Below are 20,364 nucleotides of genomic sequence, written 5' to 3'. Positions count from 1 at the left end.
AGAAATTTTTTACAGAGAGGGTGATCAGACATTGGAATGGGCTGCCCAGGGAGGTGGTGGATTCACCATCCCTGGAGGTTTTTAAGATGAGACTGGATGTGGCATCAGTGCCATGGTCTGGTAGCCACAGTGGGGTTGGATCAAGGATTGGACTTGATGATCTCAGAGGTCTTTTCCAACCCATTTGATTCTATGATTATATGATTCTATGATCCTATGATCTCATCCTCAGATTGCCTGACACAAGCCCCTCCATTGGAGATGGACTGACCAGTGTCCCCATGCCCTCTGTGGCAAAGAGGGGAGCCTAAGAGAGCTACATTAGTCCCCAAAATTATTCAGACCATACTGTGGATAGAACCCCTTCACAGCAGTGCAGGGCATGACAGTGCCAGGACGTGACCATCACTCTGCTGTGAACACCACTGTGATTGCACCCAATGCCTCAGGCTGGACAGAGCATCCACAGAGTGAGCAGGACTGAGTTTCTCTGCCATCATTCTTTGAGATTTGAAGATGATCCTCTGCATTTCCCCCTTCATGACCACTGTAGCTTCTTGTGTTTCCTTCTTTCCATGCTGCCTTCTCCGTGATCATAGCAGCAGTGGTAGTAGAAATGGTGCCTATCAGGAGGTTTCACAGAACCTTGCTCAACTTTTCACTTTTCCCCATTACATTTATTCTCCCTGTTCCTGTGCACATCCAGAAGCATCATCACCATTTAGGCTGCTTGGAGCACTTGGGGACCTTTCTGCCACCCTAAGCTAAGTCATCACCATTTCTAAACCCTTGAAGGGCTTGAGGTGTGTGTGCTCAGAGGAAGTCTGGCACTCACAGACAGTCTTGCATTTCTTGCATTCATCAGAAAGTGCAGCAGTCACCATTGGAGCACTGATATGCTGCAGCAAACACCCAGAATCTGAGATTTCACAGCATAGGTCTCATCAGAGCCTTGTTGCAGAAGGCAACAGTCCTTTGAGTTGTATTCCTGCATGTGCTTGAATTCCCTTTCCTTTGCATTGCTGAAACCAATATATACACAGAATAACAATGAAACCAAAGTGACGTGAGCAGCTACTGGGCTCCTGCGAGCTGCAGAAACCCTACTAATAAACAATTCTCTGTGAACAACATAGCAGTGTAAGAGTGTCATATGAATATGCCTTTTTTCTTGTCCACACCATAATTTCTGAGCTCATCAAGAAGCAGAGTCAGGGCATTTCTAGGCCTAGAGACAGGCTGGGGCATTGGTACTGCCTTCCCAAAGCCAAGCTGCACCTGAAGAGTACAAGGTCAGTGCCATGATATTTTACTGAGGGACAAGGCCTAAGGCCAGGACACATCTTGATTAACCCACTTGCTCTCCAGCCATAGAGATGAGGTTGGAAGGAGTTAAATGTCAGGCAGGCTGGGTGAGGAGCCTCTGTAACACACCCTCCAACACAGATGTCCGTATGCAAAGGCGCCAAGATCATCTGGAGCTGTGCAAAGTCAAGGAGATCTCCCATTTCTCGCACCCCTACACGCCTTTGCATTCTCCTCCTTTGTTTTGCACACACAGCCCAGCCCAGGCAGCAAAGGGCATTTGCAGAGCTCAAAGCCAGAAGTGTTTGCAGGGCTCAATTCCACAGTGAACCGTAAATCTCAGCAAACCAAAAGCAAAGCAGTTCACCTGTCTCCACTCCGAGGGCATGACTCAAGTGTTGATTTAATTGCACACAGTGGAAGGAGCAGATTTTCATCTCAGAGGAATGCTACACCACCCCAACACCGAGTCTTTCCAATGGAGAAGATGCCTTCTGGCTCCCTGTGCCCTTCAGACTCTCACACACACCCTCTTCACCCCACCGAAATGTTCCCAGACGCCTCTCCAGAGCGTAACAGCCAAGGGCTTTGTTTGCTTTGCTAAAAGGACTCAGGGTTTCTGCCACAGTGTCACAATGTAAGAATCATTTCGGGGTTACATGGCCAGCAGGGAGCTTTGGCAACCACGTGGGGCTCTTTTGGCAGCAGGAGAATTACGGAAACCAGCACAAAAGAAAATGTCATATTAAATAGAGTTCATGTCAATGCAGAAGCAGGTCCGGAATTCTCAAACACTTTAGTAATGATCTGGCTGTTCACTGAAATGTTTTGGGGGTTTTTTTATGTCTTTTCCCAGTCTGTTTACTGGTTTAGATGGGGTGTGTTACAATCCTCAGAACATCAGGTGTCTCTACATCCAACTCTCATATAAACAGATTCATAGAATCCTGGAATGGTTTGGGTTGGAAGGGACCTTGGAGATCATCTAGTTCCAACCCCCCTGCCATGGGCAGGGACACCTTCCACGGGGCTAAATAAGTCAATAATAGGTGGACAGCAAAATGTAAAATTGTCAGCTGCCTTTTACGCTTTGAGAACTGCTCAGGGTTCTCCCAAAGCAGCCCAGATATCCATGTGAGAGGCCAGCTCCAGCTGCCCTGGTGACTCACTTCCTGGAAAGGCATCATTACTCCTTGGTTATCAGGGCCGTCTTTCATTAGGTGGACACAGTTCTTGCTGCTAATACTCCCTGCCCATGCAAGACCTGGGATTCCTAGGGCTGACCCTACCACTGAGGCTGCTCCACCCAATATTTACTTATTGGCAAATTTTCCCAGCACTCACAGGTTTCCAGCAGCTGCTGGTCCTTCACCTGCAAGAAACACACTGCAGTGTGGGGAAGAACAGCCTCGTGGCTCAGCAGGAGCTGGTGGAGCTCAGCACCTTTGGAAATCAGGTTCCCTTAGGAGATACCTTGGAAATAGCTCAGGAATGGGATTTATGACTGCCAAGAACAGTGAGATTATTGGGTTTGTGGGCCACTCACTGGACAGAGTAATTCACCAAAGTTTATAAACTAGGCTGGAATGGAATTAACACCAGTATCACACAGCTCAGGGAACGGGAAGGAACAGCCAGGTGCCTTGTTTATCACCACAGAGAGCTGTGCCAAAATATCTTCAGACTAAATGATATTGATGTCTACATCTACATTTAAACCATTTATTTCAAGAGTTACTCCCACTTAGGAGAGCAGTGCATGGCCACAGGAAAAGGAAGCAACAGATGCTGGGATGTGTAAACCTGCTGCTGGCATAATCCTGTACCAGTCCCATTAAAATTAATGAGGTATTTCTGCTTGAGCAGAAGATAAAATCAACTTGCTAAGCCAGAAATACGCCTACCTGACTCAGTATATCTTAAGTATTTGGAAGGGTTTTCCCTCCACTTAGTAATCAAGAGCAGTTCTAACCACCAAATAAAGCAATAAAGCAGTCAAAGGAGTCATCTATTACTGTCCAGTCACAATAAAGACTTAAAAAGTTACCAGTTTAACAAATCTCATGTTGATTTTAGGCTGAAAAATTACATAAAAATTGAATAAAATGCAAGATTGTGCTTCAGATTTGGAAATAAAAGTCCTAGGTTCCCCTACTTATTCTGAAAAGTTCATTATAACTCTTGGAATTTCAGTATAAAGGAAACAGTTAAATAATTTGACCTCAGTCCATTAGTCCTTGGTATTATTTAGACATTGCATTCATTTTGTCTTCAGACTAATTTTGTGCTGAATGTTTCATTTTATAATTGTTTGCCTCATTTCTCTCACTACAGTATAGATTTATGAGTGTCTGAGAGTCATTTTTGTGCATTCCTATGCTTTAACAAATGTAGGTTTAAGTGAGCCCTCTAATGTTAAATTCCCTGACTTTAAATATTTTGATTTTGGGAGAGTGAAAATATCTTTACTATAGAGTTGTACAGAAAAGTACATTTAGTCTAAAACACTTATAGCGAGAGTTTCTGGGGAGAGAGGACCCCAGAGACTTTCTTTTAAAGCTATGAAAATCTCATCTATTAACAATGAATGAGAAGCTTTAAGAAAACATCATGCCTACATTTCATCAGCTTCTCAGTTCAGCACATCAGTAAACAGCACAGATCAGCCACACAATGCTGTGATTTATAACTGAGTCAATGATTTAGAGGGTCTGACCATTAATATGAAGTTACTGTCACATGAATGAGAAACAATCACCTAATTGGGGAAACTAGTGATGTACTAGACTTGCTGGTTTGAATACATTAGGTGGAGTGATTATCTGTTAGGAGAGAAGAACAGCAGGAGACTGGTCCCAGGGTCCTGCCACTTCTATCCATTAATGGCTCCTTCTGATATGTGACAGAATGAGAGGAAATGGCCCCAAGTTGCACCAGGGGAGGTTTAGATTAGATACCAGGAAAATTTGTTTTCTGAAAGACCGGTCAGACATTGGAGCAGACTCCCCAGGGAAGTGCTGGAGTCAGCATCCCTGGAAGTGTTCAAAAGGAGTGTGGATGTGGCATCTGGGGACCTGGTTTAGTGGTGAACTCAGAGGTGTTGGGTTAATGGTTGGACTCCATGAGCTTGGAGGTTTCCCAGCCTTAGTGATTTCTTTGATTCTATGATCCCAGATCCCAACGGAGCACAGACACTGAGCTTCACAACCACTAACATCCAGGTTAGCACATTTCCAACCTTTAAAGGCCACAGTCACCAGGCCAAATCACCTGCTGTCAGGAATGCTTGACACGTGTCTCTTCTTTCTTGCACCGTTGCCTCTTTCCAGCCCACAGCACTGGGTTAAGTATGGAGGAGGGTTGATGATTAATGGTCATAATGGTTCCTTTTAATATACTTCATCTGTCAGCTTAATTCTCTGCAACTGGGATAATCACAATAATTAGATACAATTGTTCAGATCATTACCTAATTGTGGCTTTTTTTCATTGTAGCCAATTCATATGACTTTTAAATGGGCAGAAAAGATGGAAAGTCTGAATTAAACCTATATTTTAGAAAATCCTAGTAGATGTAAGAATGCCCAACAATTTTAGACTGCACATGAGGATCTTGTGGTTCTAGAATGTGCAACACAGGTAATCAGGGATGTTCCAAGTAAGGCATTTTTATTTCTGTTCCCAAAGAGTTAAAACTACACTTCACACAAGATCAGTGACATCAGACTTCCCTCCAGCCCCATCTGAACATGAAATGTTCAGTATGAAAATGTTTTTAATTGCTAAAATCTACAGAGCAGATGCTTGTGCAGAAAGTATGTGAGGAATTCCTATGTCTCCCAGGGTCCTAATGGACAGCCAGCATTTTTGGTGATAATTTATAATTAGCCATGATCTTTGAGCAGCTAGACATGAGATGAAGAGAATGACACATACAAAATCTAGGACCAAAAAAGATCAGACAAGGTGGCAATTTATTACTAGATTAATTTTTTAATTAACATATTTCCTAAATGAATAAAAGGACAAACATGTAAAATCTCATCAAATGTCTTCAAAAAGAGTATTCATCACCTCTGATTTGGCTTCTTTTAGGATCTAGTTTCATTTCATAAGATGAAAGTTAGGAGCACAGTTCAATAAACTGTCAGTGAAGAGAGAGGAGCCTTTGAAAACAACGAAGAGGACCGAATTGAGATGCTGAAGTATCTCAAAATAGAGTAAATACCCTTCAGGGAGGTGGTGTTTTAAGTCTGAGATCACACACTACATCTTTATTACAAAGGGAATACTGAACCTCTGCTTGAAGTGCATGGTAGAATTCAAGTTTATATAAAAAGTTGCAACTGCCACTTCCAAAATCATCCATCTATACTTCTGATGCAATCAAATGCAGCCACATTTCTCTGGCTGGTGGTGTTATTTGGACTTTGGGAAAGAAAACACCAAGGGGATATCAGGGTGCGGAAAGAGCCATAGAAGTTGCCCATTAAGGAAGTATTTTATTGGGTTTTGGTGCCTCCTCATCAGTTTTGCAAGCCTGGTGCAGCCAAAGCAGAAAGGTTGAATGACTCATTTCCTTCCTGCTCCTGCTGTCGGGCACTTCAACCAGCAGAGCCTTCAGACAGACACGAACCCCCCTCGGGCTGCAGGAGACCTGGTTTGTGCAACGGCGCACGGACGTGCCTGTGGGAACAATTCCCGGAAACTAAAATGCGGAGCTGCACGATTTCTATTAATATTGCTGGTGGGATCCCAGCTCTGTGCTTGTGGGCTGCACAAGAACCAGAGAATACAGCTCTGAAACTGCTCTGCCTTTGGGTTTGTGGCATCTCAGGCTCCTCCCTAAGCTCCTCGGGCCTTCCCTCATCCGCCTAGTCCAAATGATGCCGTCAGCTACCCTTGTGCCCACCATGTGATCCTTGAGTCCTGAAAACTTCACTCTCTTCACTCTTGGTGGAGCAGAAGGTGAGAAATCCCCCTGGACATCTATTTTTCTGCAGAAATAGCTGACACGCTCCTGCTTTTACTGGTGGTGGATCTTCTTTAGATGGAAGGTAAAAACGGCTGCTCTGCCAAAACAGAAGGCAACCCAACAAACCAGCTTTGGCTGCTTAAAGAACAGTTTCACTCGAAAGTGTTGCAACCATGTGGAATCTCAGCACACAAACACACCAGCAGGACGTGATGGGACATGCTCTCACTGGTTTATGCCTTGTATTCTTTAACTCCAATGAGGATGAAGACCTGATGCTTTTAATTCCAAGGTGCCAGCTGCAGCTCAGGGTAAAATGAGCTTTTGAAGGGTTTTTCACACTTTCTAATGCATGAGGGATAATTCTGTGCTGCAGGAGTGCATTTTTTTAAGGCCAAGTGCAATTAAAAGAAGAATTCACCTGTTCTGGTGAATATGGAAAAAACGGGGAAGCCCTCAAATGCAGGCACTTCTTGTGTGAGGTAACTGAAAGTTTCCAGGTCAGAATTAATACTTTAATGGATTTCATGCTACAGTGTAGCACTTTAGGTCATACTTTGATTGCTATTTTGTCACAGATTGTCTGGGTGCTCCAGTGGGGGGAAAAGTGCTGCTCCTTGAATTTAACAATTGTAAAAACAGTACTTGGCTGCCTAAACCCAGAAGTCTCCATGTCATTTCAAGTGCTACAGGGCGTCCCAGCTGGCCACCTGCTTCTGCTTCAGAAGGCTGTCAGTCCCTACAGATCCTACACCAAAATCCTCCAGACCCTGGCAAACATATTCTGTATCCTTGGGCATCTTACATGACACGGAGGCAACTGCAGGCAACACTGTCCCAAGAGTAAAACCTTCCCTTGGGAGACCTTTCCTTGCTCAGATCCCCAAGGAAACTCCTGTGTTAGGAATGTTAAAAGATCATCAAAGCAGCTCCTGGAGTAGCCTGCCTAGAGATATGTTACGATGCAAACACAAGTAATCAGCTCAACAGAAGGGTTATTATGTGTGGGTCACAGCAGGGCCCAATGGGGAGAAAACCAGTCATTCTGGGACCTCCACACCAGGGCCATTCCTTGTCTCAGTGCCTTTGGTAAAGGCCATTTAGATGGCAATAACTGAAGTTAAATGGAAACAACCTATCCCTTGTGTCATCACAAGGGTCCCACTGCATGTGTCCTGCCAGCATGGGCAGGAAAGGAGATCCTGATTTTGTAGGCATGTACATGCCTGGTGAATGGAGCTGTCTTTGATCCACTTTGATCCTCCTTGCTGTCTTTGATCCACTGCAGGGCTCACATGGAAAAGCACATGCAAGCCTGATGGTTTGGCTGAGCCAGCCTTATCTTTTCCTACCAGCAAAAATGAAATAATACGCTGGAAAAGGGAGGTGATAACACAGCTGTACCTTTTGCTGATGACAGCCTCGGCATGCCCTCAGGACATCACCACCTCTTGCACTTTCCCATCCCAGTAGGATGGATTTTCTCTCATACTGAGTTATCTTGACTCTTACAGACAGTATTTCCAGGGAGATTCATCCTAGTCTGCAGTGAGAATCAAAAATGAGACCAGGCCATCTTTAGGAAACCCAAATCATTTCCTTTTCATTCCTATCACCAGGGCCAGGTTGCACCAGCCACGTGCCCTTTCCTTGTCCTCTCCTTGCACTCCAGTTCTTTGCAGCAGAGGACACTGTGTTGCCTGTGATTAATTCACTTATGCCCCATCCTACCCTTGCAAGGGCTTTTGGAGGTAACTCTAGCACTCCATATTCATGTTGTCCCAAGGTGAACAGTCTCTTTGAGATGATCTTTTGGGATAGGCCAGGTTGGATGGGGCTTGGAGCAACCTGATCTAGTCAGTGGCATCCCTGCCTATGGCAGGGGGATTGGAACTAGAATATCTCTAAGTTCCCTTCCAACCCAAACCATTGTATGATCCCATGATTCTATGACTAAAGCAAGATGTTCTGGTTCAGCTCTGCAATTCTAACTCAGCTGGCCTTCTGGGTCATTTGTCTGTGCCCAAGTTCCTGAGGATAAGGGGATAAAAATCCATTTAAACCTGCTCCATTCATCACCCTGAAACGACATAGCCAGGAAAGATATTGTTTGGAGCTTGGCCTAAATTGGCAGTTTTCAGGGAGGTGAAAATAAATCAAGGTAAAATTTAATAAGCACTTCTCCTGAGGTTCGTATTGGGGGTGTTTGGATTCCTTTTTCTTCTGAATTAGGTGGCAATTCCTCATTGCTCTGCACCACATTGGAGGCGTATGGTGGGTCTTTTCCGTCTTCTACTCCTAATATTCAGACTTTGCCCCATTTTTTAACAGTCAAGGGCCTTGGCTCAGCACATTCTCACATTACAGACCTGTGGAGCACAGACAGACATGGAATAATGATTTGCATTTTTCCCTTTAACTATTTCACCCAGCACACAAAACAGGAGAGCAGAGGAGCATCTGCAAACGTGTTGTGTCTGGAAGTTTGATGACAACAGGCTGAGAAAAAAACTTACCAGATAAAGGTAAGAAAAAAAGGAGTTTAATTTCTTTTGCACAAGATTACAGGACAAGGAGGGAAAATCTGGTAAAGGCACTGGAACAGCACAAAACAAGCCCATGCCATGTTTTTCTGGTAGACATGGCTTGGCTGAATGAGCCCAAACAGGTAAATCACAAGGGGTAAAAACTAAACAGTAGGGTGATCTCAGACAGGAGCTGCCAAGGGTGGGGAGACAAGTAGAAGGAACAAAGCAAAAGTTTCTCCTCTTCCAAGATGATTTTTTTTTTTGCATTTATAGAAATCCTGGCTGCTGAGCTTCCAAAAGAACTGAAAACCAGAAGGAAAGAGAGAAACATATTTCCTACTAAAAAGTGTCAATCAGTGGGTTATTCCCAGCAGCATAAATTAGCTGTAGTGGAGTTCTGCCATGCCATGCCAGATTGCTTCCAGGACAGAAGAAGCTCACACAAACCTAGTCCATGCATATATCTATATCTGTATCTATATCTATATATATATCTGCCAACCTGGAATCTGCAGTGTAGGTCTCGGATACAGACATCCCCTCAGTGATGCCCCTGAAGGGCAGGTGAACAGTATTCAGCATCAATTAAATAATTTTATTACTGCAAAGTCCTTAAGATCTGGAGAAATGAAGCCTGTGGTCCATGGAGACTCTCTGGATCTCTGTGTGGAGAGGTAGTGTGCAGGATCTCTGAGTAGAGGGGTATCATTGAGGATTTCTGGATCTCTGCATGGAGGCACAGCCCATTTCCAGTTTAATTAGAGAGTGATGTATCTGCTGTTGCAAAGGAATGACTGGCCCCTTTGTGAATGCATTTTCCACATGCTTCTCTTGCTTGCTGGGTGTGTCTGGTTTGTGAATCCCACATGGCCTGAGTGAAATTCCAGTGTGAGTATTTCAGCAGAAGTACAGCAATACCCACTGACATGTTTTGGTGAGGGACAGACTTGTAGGTACAGGAAAGAAGTGTAGGAAACAAAGAAATGCTTGAAGTCAGGAAGTGTAAACTGGAAGCAAGTGAAATGGTTGACTCACGTCAGGAGAGAGTCACGAAATAACCCCACACATGTTAAGAGAGAAAATAATGAGGAATATCCAGGTGGAAAAGTGCCAGACACAGCTTATTTCAAACTGTCTTCAAGAGGATTGGAGATGATCACAGTACAGCCAGCAAGGTGAGAGCTGTAAGAGATGGATAGTTTCTGAACTAACAAGGACATTTGAAGAAAAAAACAACTTTGGCAGGTCAGGGAAGCAGTGCAGTGGGAGAAGCCAGATTTCAGAAACTCAGCTGCTTGGCGTTTTTCACCTGAAACTGAAAGGTTGTTTCTCCATTTTCCAAATTTTACTTGGGTTTTAAAGTCATTCTGTGGATGCCGTTTTTAGCTCTTCTTCAAGGGACATCTGGTAACTTGCAAAGGAGACTCGCATTCCAGTCATACCTGTTTGGCTGCATCTGCAATAATTACAGGATAATAAATAGTTTTGCCAGTGTAGTGAATGAAAACACTTTACCTAATGCACTGGCAAGAGAATATGTTCGATTGCATAGATGTAAATATTTATACCTGCTCAGTTACCTGATCAAAACAAAGATTCAATACAATGTTTGTTTTTAAAGGCTTTCCTGAAAACATGGAAGCCTTAACAGGACCACTGGAGGGCAGCAGTGTCAAAGCGAATCATCCATCAGTCTACTTCTGGGAATTGCTTCGTGAAAACCAAAAAAAAAACCTTAGAAAAAAATAGAAATAACTAGAAATAATTTTCTGCTGCCCAGATGCAAGTATGTAAAACACCGCAATTCTACAGTAAAAGGCAGCGCTGCAGTATCAGTTCCCTTGCTTTCCTGCATCTCAAGGATGCCACCTGAATTCTGCATGACATGTCCTGTTGTCAGGAAATACTAAAAATATCAAAAAATATTCAGAGTCTTAATGCATTCTGAACCCTATGGATTTATGTTTTACACAAAATCAACATATAATCCAAGAATATTTTGTGTATCTTTTATATAAATAGCTAGATACAAAATTTGAATTATATTTACATTTGAGATATGTATAGGTACATATTTCCAAATTAATCCACGCTGTTGTATTAATACAGTGGGGGCAGCATGCTCAGCAGAACTTTTACCTTTTATTTATATTTTTAAGTGTCCTAAATTTCATCATTTCAAAGAAACCTTTCAAATATCAAGTGAGTGGAATCCCTTTAGTGAGTGCTCTCTCTCTAAGGAAGTCCACTGACATTAGTGAAGATTTTGGGGTCACCGTGAAAATAAATATATGAACTTTTCAGCAAGCTATTCTGATTTAGTGAAAAAATATTATTATTAGTCCAGTATTTATAAATGTAAGGAATACATGTTGACAATAATTTCAGATTATAGTTAGACAAACACAATTATCCATTGGTTATAAATATATATATAAAGCAATATACTGGCTGACTTACAGACCTAGGACATAACATCTGTCTGTACTTTTGATAAAAAAGGAGCAAGGTAAATAAAACTGGTATGGAGCTTGATATTTTTGTACAAAATATAAGATACAGTCCCACTCTGCAATGTAGTTATGTACACATCATCTCTTACTAAGTAATTGAGCTCCTTGTTTGTATTCAAATCATATCTGGCTAATTTATATACAAAAATGTTCTGTTAAGTATCAGTAATATATGTAGGATAAAGTTTCTGTTTGGATTGGGTTTTTTTTCCATTTCCTATACTCATGAGTCTCTCTTCAGCCTTTGGAACTTAAATATCTTATACTGGTGCTAAAGAAGATGATATATATGCAAATTGTTCTTCATATTTATATGGAAATGTGTGTGTGTATATATATATGAATTAAACAGCTTTACACAAGGAACAGTGGCGTTTAATTTTCAAGTCTATCTGAGTAAATGATAATGGCACAAAAATGGAAATGTAAGGAAAATTACACCAGTGTCATATGGGAAATAATTGTGTATTGCTCTGGCCCAATGTTTAAGCCCTCCCTTCTGATCCTGCAGTTGGCTGCTGGGCAGATGGATCTCACCTGCACTTCCAGATTTCATGGACTGTAGTTTGAAAAAGAAAATCGAGCTTCTAAACTGAGATGATGTGCTTGGCAAGTTACTGAAAGACAGTAAAGATGAAAGTACAGAAAGTTTTTTCCACTGTCAGTTTTCATGTGCATCTGTATATTATTTTAAACAAAAACATCTGCTTTACTGTCACCATTTTAAAGGCTGGAAAAGAATTCTTTTTTAAAATGCTGGAGTTTATCAATATTCTAGTTAACAAACATATGTTATAATTGACTGTAATGCCACATGATGAGGAAAGTTGTAATTCTGATATGGAAATGTGTTAAAATGTGGATGCTCCAGCCTAATTTTAAAGGCAAGGACACATCTATGAGCCTGCACAGAAAAAAAGCTGTTTAAGAGCACAAGTTTGATGAGGGGCAGCTGAGGGAGTTGTTTAGCCTGGAGAAAAGGAGGTGCAGGGCAGACCTTCTTGCTCTCTACAACTGCCTTAAAGGAGAGTGTAACCAGGTGGGGTTTGATCTCTTCTCCCAGAAAGAAGTGACGGGGACCAGAGGAAATGGCCTTGAGTTGTGCCAGGAGAGATTTAGGTTGAATATTAGGAAAAATTTCTTAGCTGAAAGGGTTGTCAAGCATAGGAATAGGCTGCCCAGGGAAGTGGTGGAGTCACCATCCCTGGAAGTGTTCAAAAGATGTGTAGATGTGACCCTTGGGGACATAGTTTAGTGGTGAACATGGCAGTGCTGGGTTAATGGTTGGACTGAACGATCTTAGAGGTCTTTTCCAAGTGAATCAGCGATTCTATGATTCTATGAAACCTTTTCTATTGGAAAACACAGGTACCTGGTCCTACCCATGTCAGAGGTCTGCGATTTCTCTGCCTTAGCCTTTGGAGTGAGATATTGCAGATTTGCCAAGCTTTCCCTTTGTCAAGCTTCTCTTTTTTTTTTTTTTTTTTTTTTTTTTTTTTTTTTTTTAACAGGGAAACTAAAAACACACAGTGCCTCTGGGTCTAATCTGGAGTCTTATTCCAAACGTAGACTCTGGGGAGCTCCAAAGCTGGTGACACCCTGTAGTCTCAAGCCCTCGTGCCTACAAACACCAGTGGAATTTCAAACACCCCCACGGCTGCTGTGGGGTTTGCAGCCCCAGCCTTTGGCTTATCTGATGGTGCAACAACACCTGTTGGTTAATTATAATTAATTTTGTGATTTTTTTCTTTTTCCATGGGGGCTGTTACATTGCCAACCTCCACTTTCCAATCCCTGCAAACCCCGATGGAGCCCGATGATGGAGAAGCACCGGGGGCCACAGTTTGGTTCCTTCAATCTGAGCAAAAAGAGTGGAAGAGGCGAGGGAGGAAAAAGAAAGAAAGAAAGAAAGAAAAAAAAAAAAAAAGCAGCAGGACAAGGAGAAAATCTACACCAGGATGGTTTCTATGGCAAATATCACCTGTTTCAGCGGAGCCGGCGGCTGTTGTTAGCAACCAGCATACACAGCCAGGGCGCCGCAGGCAGAGCGGGGAGATGGATGGGTTTGGGGCCGATGATGAATATTCCCATCTCCCGGCCCGGCTCCAGCGGCAGGGATGAGCCCATGCTCCTCGTGCTGCGTGAGGGGAAACAGAAGAGGATTTGGCTTCTTCCCTCAGCTCCAACCCACCATCTGCACAGCGGCGGAGGGGCGAGCCAGACCTCCCCCCCATATGCCCCCAAAAGCACAAATCCCCTCCCCAGCTTTCAAGCCAACGTTTTATTTCGTTTCTTATCAAGGCTCCTCGTCCTTACAAGTTCACTAAAATGTACACGGCAGGGGGAGACGGGGTAGAGGAGCCTGGGGGTGCCGCCTTCAGCCCCCAGAGCGCCGACGAGGGTGTGAGGGGCGATGGCGCCCGGGGAGGGGAAGGGGGGCGGCCGCCATTACCCCACCCGGCCCTGCCCTGCCCGCCCGCACCGTCACTCGGCAACGGCGGCGGCGGCGGGACCTGAGGAGAGGCCGGACTGGCCATGGCTGAGGGGAGCTCCTGCCCCGGCTCAGAGGACATGGCTGAGGGGAGCCCCAGCCCCGACCCGCAGGACATGGCTGAGGGGAGCCCCTGCCCCGACCCGCAGGACATGGCTGAGGGGAGCCCCAGCCCCGGCTCAGAGGACATGGCTGAGGGGAGCCCCAGCCCCGACCCGCAGGACATGGCTGAGGGGAGCCCCTGCCCCGACCCGCAGGACATGGCTGAGGGGAGCCCCAGCCCCGGCTCAGAGGACATGGCTGAGGGGAGCCCCTGCCCCGGCTCAGAGGACGTGGCTGAGGGGAGCCCCAGCCCCGGCTCAGAGGACATGGCTGAGGGGAGCCCCAGCCCCGGCTCAGAGGATTCCAGCGCCGAGCTGGCCATGGCTGAGGGGAGCCCCAGCCCCGGCTCGCAGGATTCCGGTGCTGGGTTGGCCATGGCTATGGGAAGCCCCAAGCCCAGCTCGCAGGTAACACAGCACGGGCACACACGCCCCCCCCGACAGCATCACACCCGTGCACACAGACCCTGCAAACAACCTCACACACACATGTGCGCACACACACACACACACAGACCTCCCTGTGCACACACACACACACTGCAAACAGCCTCACACACACAGACACATCTGCACACACAAACCTGCCTGCACAGACCCCACTGCAAACAGCCTCACACACACACAGACGCACAAACCTTCACTGCACACACAGCCCCTGCAAACAGCCTCACTCCCCACCACACACACACACATGTGCTCCCACAAACACACACAGGCCTCCCTGAGCACACACACACTGCTGCTCACACAGACCCCACTGCAGCCTCACATGCACAGACACACACACAGACCTCTCTGCTCTACACACAGACCCTGCAAACAGCGTCACACACACAGACACATCTGCACACACAAGCACACGCAGACCCCCCTGTGCACACACACAGCCCCCCCTGCACACAGCCTCACAGACACACACACCTGCACACACACACCTGCACACACAGACGCCCCTGCAATCAGCCACACACACACAGACCTCCCTACAAACAGCCTCACATGCACACCACCTTGCGCACACACAAGCGTACACGCCCATTCACCCAATCTCACACAGACCCCTCTGCAAACAGCCTCACACAAACACACACACCCCTTCACACAGACCCTTCTGCAGCTGCACAGACACACACAGAGACCCCTCTGCAAACATCCTCACACACACACACACCCCCCCACATCCCTGCACACACCCTGGGACACACAGGCACACACCCAGCACAAGGCCTGACCCACAGACACACACGTATATCCCCGTACCATGCTCTGTCTCTCTCACACACACTCCACCCACACAGCCCCATCCCTGCACAAACCATGACACACGTGTGCTCTGTGCTCGCAGAGCCCCGTGTCCATCACCATCACCTCCAGGTACAGCCAGGACACACCGTGTCTGTGTCTGCACTGCCTTGTGTGCACAGCCCCCCTGCTCACCTCGGTGTTCACATGCACACACATTTCCACGAACCTTTCCCAGCCCTTTCCCCCCACTTTTCCTCCTCCATTTGCTGATTCCAGACATTAACACATGCCCAGGGATCTCTTCCCATCCTGTCTAAGGCTTTAAGCTCTAAACATCCTCATTTTCTCTCCCCAGGACATCTCCCACGTGCTGGCTAGAGCCTTTGGGGACCTGTACACCAGAGATGTTTTTGGGGCGGACATGGACACAACTGGGATTGAGTCACAAGAAGGAGACAGTGTTGATCATGAGGGCTTCACAGATGAACTGGAGCAGGTACAAGTCCAAACCAAGTCAGAGTTTGGAATTCTTTAATCGCTACTTTGTAATTTCTATATCCTCTGTAAAATAAAATAAAAAGGCAGATGCTGATGTTAAAAATGACATTTTAATGGAAATTCACTTGAGAACAGTTTCCCACAGAACCTTTCCTATAAATTAATATTCATGTGATCCTTCATGATATTCTTGTCTCTGGGCAGCTTTTCAGACACAGTACAAACAGTAAAACCAGTAGCCCTTTAAATGCCTATTGAACCAGTTGACAACTTCTCCCTGTACCTGCTGGTCAGTGTCCCAGACTTCCCATCTTGTCATCCCTCCAATAGCTGTTGTCAGAGTATGAAATTAGAGGCTGTTGCTGGATGATTTGAGCAAGAGGTATTTTTTTCCATTTTCTGTCATCAACCCTCATGAAGGTTATCAGAGATGAAAAATCTGAAGTTTTGTATTTCTTCTGACTAATTTAATAGTATATCAGTGGACACAGTATGTTTTGAGTAATATGTATGAGTACTTCTGCAATGGACTGCTTGGATAGGATTAATTTCAACTTGACAGTACACGACTATTATGTATGTTACTGCTGGACTGGTCACTCAATGCTCTTGCCATCATCAGAAAATAAAATTTGAAAAAACCAAGCAGGCACTTTTAGGGCACAGTCCACCTGATCCATTTTAGGTATCAATTTTGGCATGGAGTGGAACTGTCTACTGGATTCCATTGACAACGGAGGGATCCCAGAATGAGCAGGAAAGGAGGAAGCATCTTATTTGAGCTGAGATATGTCCTGTCTTTTCTATTAAAAAAACTCCTACCAAATAGGATTATGTAATGGAAATAATCACTGGAAATCATTTAATTCTGAAAGTGTTCAAGGTCTGGCTGGATGGGACTCGGAGCAGCCTGGTCTAGTGGAAGGTGTCCCTACCCATGGCAGGGGTTTGGAATGAGATGATCTTTAAGGTCCCATCCAACCCAAACCAGTCTGTGAGTCTGTGAGTCTGTGATGTAATTCTGTTAAATGAGCCAAAAGGTTAAACCTTGTTACATCAAAGTTGTAAAGCCTTGTTACATCTCAGTTAGGCTGCAGGTGCTCTTGAGATGAATGTCTATCTGTTTGTCTTGCTGGTGGTCTTGTGAGTCTCTGCACCTTTGCTGAATTCTCTCTTTAACTTACATCAATACCTATTTGAGGCAGGAGTTTTCTTTTTAAATTATGCTTGTTAAAGCAGTTGCCACGCTGGGCAGAGTGATCCAAAATACATCAGGAGGAGTGTAGTATCATTGTTGGGATATTCTTGAGTTTTAGAAACCTTCCTAGTAACTAGAAAAGAATCACAGAATCATAAAATCACAGACTGGTTTGGGATCTTAAAGATCATTTTGTTCCAACCCCTCTGCCATGGGTAGGGACACCTTCCACTAGACCAGGCCGCTCCAAGCCCCATCCAACCTGGCCTTTACATTCACTAGGACTGTCCATTTTAATTTAATTCCTACACAAAATACAAATTTTGTGTAGGCAAAATACAGTATAGCAGCTACTGTCTCATAGAAAGTAAAATATATTTCTCTTGTCCTGGGAGCATGTCCTCAACTTCCACACATTTTTCTTGGGCAATGCTTCTGACCCAGATAGGAATGACAGTGTTTTAGCTGGCCAGTTTATGCTTGTAAAGTGATGATGTTTTACCAAACTATCCCTGTTTACCTCTCAAAAGGCAGATAGAAAACATTTAACTGTAACAGCTCAAACTTCTCTGTGTTCACCCATGCCCGTGGCAGCTCCTTGCTGAGTATAAGAGCCGACTGTCAGAAGCTGACAAAGCAGAAAAGAAGATCCTTCAGGCCCAGATCCAAGCAAAAGCTGAAGATGAAAGGATCCTAAACCAGATGAAGGCAGAGGCAGGGGAAGATTTCCACAAAATGGGACTTCCACCAGGTGAGGATTCTGGAATGTCTCTCCCCAGTACATGCTTAGGGTACCTGGAAACCAGCTTGGGGTTGGCTTTACATTAACAGAGCAACTCTGAAGGATTTTGTGCAGAGATTCAAGTGGAGTAACATTTGTCTGACACTGAGAAACTAAACAACCAGGTCATTTTCCAGGTATTAAATTTGGGATTGATGGGTTACCACCTAAACAGTACAAGCATACACACCTTGGTGTATTGCAGCAGCAAACAGAGATTAAATGCTTCTCCAATGGGTGCTTAGCTGGGTTTGAACTGAAGTTAGAATCATGGAGATGCATTTCCAAGTCTTGGGATTAAAATACCAGTCTATTTGTCTATCCAAAAATATTACCTGACAGGGATGAATTATAAAAACAACATTACTTTGGACAGATCAAGGTAGTGCATCTTAAGAGGCTAATATTTTGCTTTTTTTGATTGACTTTTGATTGTTTGCTTTACTGTTGCAGTGGCATCCTCTTTTAGGCGGATTTTGGATAATGAATTTCTCAGAAAAAATAATTTAATCTGCCCTGATGATTACATCACTGAGAAATTGCCTCTTACTAAAGCACCAAAAGGTAACTTTTAAAGCAGGAAGAAATTTAGACTTTTTAGAACACTCTGTAATTGAAGCATTGGAGGATGTAGCAGACCTGAGTGTATTTTTATATATATATATATATATATATTTTTTGTTTCTGCCAAAGCAGAAGGGACTCCAGTAATTTAAGCATAAAATTCCACTGAAGGCACATTCTCAAAATATAATTGATAAATTCAAAATTATTGAGTATAAATGTGCTTAAATATGATATTTAATGGTGTTTGCAGATTTGTTTACAGTTCTTTCCATCTGACACAAAAACTATATTAATGAGTGTCCTGCCTCTGTCCAATTTCATTAGCACAAAGCTGCAACTACATCTTGTATACAGAGAAGGAAAGTGGTTACATTAAAGTAAAAACTATTTTCAGTGAAATAAAATTGTATTCTTTATTTTGGGTTTAAAATTTTCCAGTTCTGGAAATAGATCAGTTTTGTTTGCTAATCAAGATCAGTAAGATCAGTAAGAAAAATCTTTTGGACAATGTCAGGATTTCTTTACCTCTTTTATTCATGCGAGCGAAAGGTTTTAGTTTCCTCTGATCAAAACAAACATTTCTGAGTTATGAGCTGAATCAGAAATTCCAAGATTTGGTGTCCTTTTTATTTCCACTGTAATTGCAAACAAAGCTAAAAATCTCACATCCCAGAGTTTCCTCTGAGGTGTCAGTTTTGTTGTCCAGCTATAGGAACATGGGACTAGATGGTACATCCTATTTTTGTCAGTTTTCTGACTGTCATAAGTCCATCATATAGATCTTTTTGTAAACTGAACAGGGCATTCTAAGTCCCAGTCACTTGTAAGGTTAGCATAACTTTCTGGGAGTAATTTAACTTTCTTCATATACAGCTTGTTTAATTAGTATTTCTAAAAGCTGTCTTATTAAAGCCCTAAGCTTTTCATGTGCAAAATAAATTATAAACGTAAATTAAATTCTAGAAGATTTAAAGTGCATTTTTACCATCAACAAGACTTAAAATAAATTCATACACCTATGCTTAGACCAAGTTCTTATCATTCATGTTTTTCTCTTGTAGAATTAATTTTTTTTCTTTGAACTACAGGAAAATCAGAACCTGGATACTTGAAAGAGACATTTATTTGTAAGCAGCGTGTCCCTTTTCCACTGGATCACGTTGTGTACTTATCTCCTAGCGTGACAAGTACGTCTTCAACTCTGCCCTCAACTCCAGATTCCACCCACTACACTAAAAAAATAAGTAAGGTACATTTTACAGGTGTATTTGTTGTAGTCTGTCAGAACTGTAAGGCTTGTTGCTGTTCCTGTAACAAAGGGTGAATATCAATCCATTGTTTGTTTGGCTCCAATACTTAATGTATTTGATCTGATAAAAAAAAAATGAGAACTACCTTATTTATATATTAATTTTTATTGCTAATAGCTTTAATTAGACATGTACAAATCACCTTTTTCATCATCCTCAAAATTGCCGTGTTTAATTTCGCACCATGATCTCTTTGTTTTTCGAAGAAAACTAAAACCTCACGGAAACCAACCTGGAAAGAGAGTAAATTCCAAGCAGAGGGAGTAAGTGAGGATCTGACCAGACTTGAGAAAGGGCAGAATTACTTGAAGAACCCACGCTTTTTCCCACTAAATACTCTTCATGGAGGCAAATCTCTGGTCATTTCTCAAGAAAAAGTGGACCAAATCATAGCCACAAGAAGAGCAGAAGATGCCAAAGGGTATGCATGACCTACAGTCTGGATCCTGAGCTCGAGCACACACAGCTCCACTATAGAATTACTGTGGATTTACACATAGATATTTTGAGCTAAATGTTTTATATAGTCTCTTAGGAAACAAAGTATGTCTGTATGACATTTTGTTTTTGCCAAAGGATACATTTTGCAATTTCTCATTTTATCAGTATTTAGAGAATGAGGCAGTAAGAGAACGTCTCCTCCTTTTATCTTTCAGTGATACATCATTTGTTCCCGTGTTTCTTGCCAATCCACCTACTGTTCTGTTTTCCTATGATGAAGTTGGGCTGGTCTATGAGGTGAGAACTTCTTTGTAGAGACTTAATTCTACCACTGAGAAGTATTATGTCCTATCTGGACCTACATATTTCACCTAATCTTTTGGCTTTCTGAATTTTAACAAAAGTCAG

The 20,364-nt window shown here is 43.5% G+C and overlaps 1 protein-coding gene across 3 annotated transcripts in view; it reads left to right on the top strand.

Moving 5' to 3' along the window:
• The first annotated feature begins 13,333 nt into the window (after positions 1 to 13,333).
• The window catches only part of DLEC1 (DLEC1 cilia and flagella associated protein), a 44,080-nt gene continuing 37,049 nt past the window's right edge, over positions 13,334 to 20,364 (top strand). For 2 of the 3 annotated variants that reach the window (XM_051768327.1, XM_051768326.1), the window contains exons 1-7: positions 13,334 to 14,321; positions 15,517 to 15,657; positions 17,452 to 17,608; positions 18,092 to 18,202; positions 19,294 to 19,454; positions 19,722 to 19,936; positions 20,172 to 20,253. In XM_051768327.1, the coding sequence (XP_051624287.1) occupies positions 13,857 to 14,321; positions 15,517 to 15,657; positions 17,452 to 17,608; positions 18,092 to 18,202; positions 19,294 to 19,454; positions 19,722 to 19,936; positions 20,172 to 20,253 (1,332 nt within the window). In that variant the 5' untranslated portion in view covers positions 13,334 to 13,856. The remainder of the gene's footprint in view (positions 14,322 to 15,516; positions 15,658 to 17,451; positions 17,609 to 18,091; positions 18,203 to 19,293; positions 19,455 to 19,721; positions 19,937 to 20,171; positions 20,254 to 20,364) is intronic. The other variant, XM_051768325.1, reaches the window with a different exon arrangement.

The sequence above is a fragment of the Manacus candei genome, unplaced genomic scaffold (assembly GCF_025592945.1).
Source record: "Manacus candei isolate 608988 ecotype Guabito, Panama unplaced genomic scaffold, ASM2559294v1 h1tg000094l, whole genome shotgun sequence".
In the NCBI taxonomy this organism is placed as follows: domain Eukaryota; kingdom Metazoa; phylum Chordata; class Aves; order Passeriformes; family Pipridae; genus Manacus; species Manacus candei.
This window is presented reverse-complemented; position numbering and strand designations above follow the sequence as displayed.